The sequence below is a fragment of the Phalacrocorax carbo genome, chromosome 10 (assembly GCF_963921805.1).
Source record: "Phalacrocorax carbo chromosome 10, bPhaCar2.1, whole genome shotgun sequence".
NCBI lineage: Eukaryota > Metazoa > Chordata > Aves > Suliformes > Phalacrocoracidae > Phalacrocorax > Phalacrocorax carbo.
The window spans coordinates 23,974,639-23,980,614 of NC_087522.1; the positions used below are offsets into that span (position 1 = coordinate 23,974,639).

General features: G+C 44.3%; 1 protein-coding gene across 1 annotated transcript in view; it reads right to left on the bottom strand.

Annotated features, from left to right (window-relative positions):
- Nucleotides 1–5,800, bottom strand: part of CHP1 (calcineurin like EF-hand protein 1) — a 45,276-nt gene extending 39,476 nt beyond the window's left edge. The window contains exon 1 of the mRNA XM_064462525.1: nt 5,563–5,800. Coding sequence (XP_064318595.1) covers nt 5,563–5,629 — 67 coding nt within the window. The 5' untranslated portion in view covers nt 5,630–5,800. The remainder of the gene's footprint in view (nt 1–5,562) is intronic.
- Between the last annotated feature and the right edge of the window lie 176 nt (nt 5,801–5,976).

Consider the following 5,976-nt stretch of genomic DNA (forward strand, 5'->3'; position numbering starts at 1 on the left):
AGCTAGAAATAATCTGGACACAGCCTCCACTGATGACCTCTATGTCATTCACAACATCGCTGACCTCTGTTGCAGTATATATCCTTCTCTTTTGCTTATCTCTACTCCTGCTGTCTTTTTCCATAAAGATGAAAGTGTACCCAGTTTTTCTGCATCTGGAAAGTGGTCAGAGAGACTTTACACCTGACTACTTTTCTTCCTTTGCAGGACTGCCCGAATCTGAACAGCTTGTTCACATTGGTGTTCACTAAAGTAATTTCCAGGCTTCTAGGACATTGAGTTAAAAATTAAAAAGCCTATTCCTAAAGAAGTTTAGGAGGGAGTTGGGACACAAAGCAAACAGAAAGTTAGTGCAGACCTTTTAAATCTGCAACTGAAACAGAAACTCCAAAGCCAGCATTAAGTATAGCATCATTGTGTCAACATTACCAAGATATTAGACAACCCAAGATACCAGACATCTGGATCTTTAGAAGAGCCCATGATGGGAGCAGGTTAAACCTACCTAGAATAGCAATTTCTTTAACACTGAAAGAATGCGCTACAGAAGATCTTGGCTTTTCAGAGCCTCTTCAGATGAAGGTAATAAGTACATGAAATAAGACTGAATTAACTTTTAATGTTTACTCAGTAAAGGCATTATTTTCTACAATGTTAAACTCAGACTTAATGTAGTTTTCACATTCAATTGTTTTAAAAGCCTTCACCAGCACATGTACAATGCTTTTGTTACTTGCTAAAACTTATTTGGGAACAGGCTGCACAGCAGTTGTCTGATCTATGACAACTGAGGCAACATACTTTTTTCAGGTTTGTTCTTTCTCCACGCTATTTGTTTAGGTTCAACTGTTCCCTCCTCTAGGATGACCTGCCAGCAACTGGAGTGGTTTTTTTTTTTTTCTTCTCCCTTGTCTCCTCGGCAACTTTCATTCTTTGCATAGGGTTGGGCAATTTGCTCTGCTCCACCTAAGGCAACTTCTTTACGATCAAACTGGGCAGCTTGCTCAATTTCAAGTTAAACACCACACACACAGAAAGCAGGCACCAGTATTTTAAAGACTTCAAATTTCTGCATTTCTGATATAGCATTTTAGATATGATATGCAATAACAACAACTGATGATGAAAAAAGAATAGTCTGGAGTTGCATCTCTGATAAGAATCCCTGTACTCCCGCTCCTCCCTGGAAAGAAAGTGTGATGAGAATTCTACTCAGCTATCATTTCCAAACTAACACCAGCAACTCCATTTTTGGAACACCTGCATAACAGCTAGTACAGGTGTTATGTAGCTATTGACAGAAGAGGAGGTATGTTTGTTAACATTGTATTAGACAAAAAGCACATCATAGCTATATGAGAAAGGAAGATGATTCAGGTTCACCACCGTATTATTCCATAATTTCCTTTCTGGCTCTCATCCCTCATGAAAGCTGTATCACTGAATACTTTTCAGAGCCTTCTCATGTAAAATAAAGATTTTGACATTCCCTCCTGACCATAAGAGAACAAGAAACAAGATCTGCAATTTATGGTTGCTTCTCAAAATCAAAGATTAACGCTTAAAGCTAGCTGAAATACAATTGATCTATACTGCTATCCCACTAAAAACTTTTAGAAAGTTTAAGTCAAGATCTCTAGAACAGGAGCTGTACTCTATTTGATTTCTGTTAAATCATTGGAAAGTTTTTTCACAATCAGACATTCTGAAACTCTTGTCTAAAACATTAGCATAAACTCAAATATATTATATTTATATACTTATATAAAAATATCAAGGTACAAAAATCTATAACCTGATGCCTCTAAATTTTTTTTCCCTAAGCTCCAATATGAGCATTGGTTTATTATTAATCTTTAGGTAGAATGCTTCAGAGCATGGGAACAAAGGGCGTGAACCGAACAGTTTGAATACTGTTACGTTCCAATGGCTTTTCAAAAGCTTGTAACAGAATGCAGACAGGCAACACCTTGGACCTCACATCTGTTTCTTATGGTTGCTACTGAAATATGAAATACTTGAAGGTTTTTTTTTCAAACTCAAATTTCAAAACATTTATATGCAAAGCAAACAATTTGTGTACAACACCATATAAGATTTATGGCTGTCAGCTTCAGGCTTAGCACCTGTTGCTGAGAACCTGATGGAGATTTTCTGTCACTAAGTAGATGTTTCAGCAGACGTGTTATTCCCCAGTTCCTGGAAACATGACCTTTGCAGATGTTTCTAAACATATTACGCTAAGAAGTGGGTTTTACCACAAAATAAAGAATTAATATAGAAGTTTAATCCAAACTTAAATTTCATTCAAGACATTAAGTGTCATTGTATGACTCTTGAAAGACTATGCTTCCATTCCCCTAAAAGATATCTTTTAATCTGTTCAGCTAAAGAACATTAACATTTGGTTTAATCACTCACGTTAGTATCATCAGCTATTCAGTTTTGTGCTACATAAAATTGAACAAAAGAAAAGTAGTATAATTCCACAGTTGAAGTCAATTGAATTGGTTAAGTGTTCTGTTCAGTGCTTCATATTTATCCCAGACAAACTGAAGAAGTCATGTTTCATAGTAAGGAGGCCAAAAAAGAATCCTTGGGAGCACTTATCAGAATGTCAGTTCAAGATGGACATGTAGCACTGCCAAATTGTTTCATGTCTACAAAGTCCTTTTTTCAAACTGTTTAGCAGGTAAAGTGTCATCAGCATCAAGTTTCTAACAAACCACAGCATACTGTATTCAGTAACACTAACTTAGCATTTTCCCTGTGAACTTTGTTCCAGATAAACCAGCATCCTGGATATTTTTTTCCCCACCTTGTACCTTGCATAGATATTTGCACCTATATGAAGTATATAACAGCAGTAAGAGCTTGGTGGAATTTTCCATGTACCTGGAGAAGTAAAAAAAGCAGAGGAAAATCACATTCCGAGACTGTGGTTACAGACTGGGGGGGGGGGGGGGGAAGGGGAGATTTGATAAAGTCAGCAAGACATGCTGTGATGACTTACAAGCAAGCATGAGTCAGAGATTAGCAATGCTTGATTAACGAAGTTGTATTACTTAAATAGTAAAAACACAGGAAAATGAACCAAACCAAGCCACAAAGGTTAAAGCCACCGATCACAACCTTAAGCTCCCCACTTTGAAGATATCTGAAAAGCATTTAGAGGCTAACTAGAGCCGAGTTGTTTTATTGCTTAAAATGCCTACACAGCCATCTTAATGGTATTTACTTAACTATCACTTAAATACAATTCTAGGGATAAAAACCACTGACAATAAATCAAATATTGACATAAGGGAAAAAGTAAAATCTTTTGGAAGAACATTCCAGATTTGGGGTTTGGTTTTTAAACCAAGCTACCTTTGGTTTAAAAGTGGATACCTTTACTCTATGATCTTTGTGATTAAAAAAAAACCACAAAACTCAAACACAAAACCAAAACAGTAAGTTCTTGCTGGATAAGCAGTCTTTGACATTCCTACTTGTTTATTATAGCCTTCCTGTAGAAGGTTCCCTTGACAGATGGAAAAAGGATCATGGAAACTATGTTAACTCACTCAGCTGTCCATTACGGTAGCCAGTACTGTCTTAGTTTTCTTCCACTCCTTTTCTGTAGCCACTTGTTTTCCTGACACAAATAAACTATCACCTAAAATAAATATATCATACCATTTCTGTTGGTAAGAAAACTAAGGAAAGTATTTTCATGTAGCAAGAACAGATCAATAAGCATAAGAAGGAAAAAATGTGATCTGGCAGGACCTTGTTTTCCTGACAGAGGGGAGGGAAGCGTGGAAGCAAACCACAAAGGATACCTATGATGTTACGATCTCTCCTCTCCAAGCAGTTAGGAGGGCACCCTCTATTTACAATCATTCAGCATTTGCTAGAATTCTCAGCTAGGCAACCATTCTATCAGCCAAATTAACACCACTGAGCGTTACCTTTTCTCAGGTACTTTGCATTTATGGAGAACAACTTGATAGAATTATATAGAGTAAAGTAGCTATGTACTACAGTCCAACTTGAATAATGCACTCCTAGCTGTTGCCTAGTGCAGGAATTCTCACTTCTTTTAGTTAACCACACCTAACTTTCACAAGTTGCATTACCTCCTTCATGTTTTAAGCACCACTCAGCATTCATTCCGAATACCATTAAGGCAACTTTAGCAATAGCCTATGAAACAATAACATCTGGAAAAAGTTTACTATACAATGAGAGCTTTTTTGGGCTAACAACAGCTGCTAGAGAGAAACTCCACCACTGGAAACAGAGACATACAGCTCTTCAAGATCCAACGAGTTCTCTGACAAGAGGCAATACTGCAGATACCAAAAGCACTGCTTCTCTCCCTTCCCGCTCTGATCCCGCTGCCGTTGTACAGCCTATCTTTGCCTCCTTAAGCCACAGTAATATCTCCCCCCAACCCTAGAACAGCGAGGATCCAAGGGACTTGCAGATCCCAGCTGCCTGGATGACAGCTTTTGCTTCCCAGTTGCCCTGAGCAAACACAATCTCCCAGCGACACCTCTTACACCCAGGCCAGCCCACAGCACACCTCACCTACCAGCAGCTGTATTTACAGCGGGCAGTCACCACCAACCCCGAGCAAGGAGGCAGGCAGAGTAGAATCACAGAATCATAACAGTTGGAAAAGAACTCCAAGATCATCAGGTCCAACCACCAACCCAACACGCCTCCTAAACCATGTCCCCAGGTATCATGTCTACACGTTTTTTAAATACTCCACCACCTCTCTGGGAAGCCTATTCCAATGCCTGACCACTCCTTCGGTGAGGAAGTTTTCCCTAATACCCAGTCTAAACCTCCCCTGATGCAACTTGAGGCCATTTCCTCTCATTCTATCGCTAGTGACCTGGGAGGAGAGACCAACACCCACCTCACTACAACCTCCGTTCAGGAAGTTCCAGAGAGCGATAAGGGCTCCCCTCAGCCTCCTCCTCTCCAGGCTAAACCCCCCCAGCTCCCTCAGCCGCTCCTCATCAGACTTGTTCTCCGACCCTTCACCAGCTTCGCTGCCCTTGTTCGGACACGCTCCAGCCCCTCAGTGTCCTTCTTGTCCTGAGGGGCCCAAAGCTGAACACAGGACTCAAGGCGCGGCCTCACCAGTGCCGAGTACAGGGGCACAATCACCTCCCTGCTCCTGCTGGCCACACTATTCTTGACAGAAGCCACGATGCCGCTGCCCTTTTTGGCCAACAGTACCGACGGAGACGCGTTGCCCGCGGGTTCCTGCCCGTCGCGAGCGGCACGGTTGGGGGAAGCCGAACCAAGAGGCCCTTCCCTGGCTCCCGCAGGCCTACGAGACACGCCCGCCCCAAGGCACTGGGGACAACGGGGCCCCGGCCCGCAGCCAGGAAGGCAGCGGCGGCCCTCGCCTCCCCGCAGCGGGCAAGGGCCGGAGGGCAGCCCTGACGGGACCGGCGGCGGCGGGGCCGGCCGAGGCGCCTCCCCGGCGGCAGGGAGGGGACGCTGCCCCGCTCGGGCGCCCGGCCCCCCTCACAGCCCACCCCACGCCCCCACACTCACAGCCCGTCTCCTTCTTGATCTCCTCAATCTCCTCGTCTCGCAGCAGCGTGGACGCCCGGGACCCCATCGCCGCCGAGGTCTGAGGGGACCGAAGGGCCGCACTCCGCACCGGGGAGAAGTTACGCAGCAACGGCGGTACCACAACTACCCCCCAAGGAGAGAACGGGACGAAACTACTCCAACTGCGGCCGCCCGATACACTAAGGCGGAAGAATCGGCCCGCACCGACTCTTATTTCGGCGCCTGGCACGCCCCGGCCCGGCCCGGCCCGCCCCCGCCGCCCGCCTCGCCCCGCCCCTCAGCGGCCACCCGCACGCATGCGCACAGCGCGCCTAGCCACTGCGCACGCCTCGTCCCCGGCGGCTGTTCCCAACTGAGGCAGGCGGGCGGTGCTGTGATTGGGTGTGGGCTCTG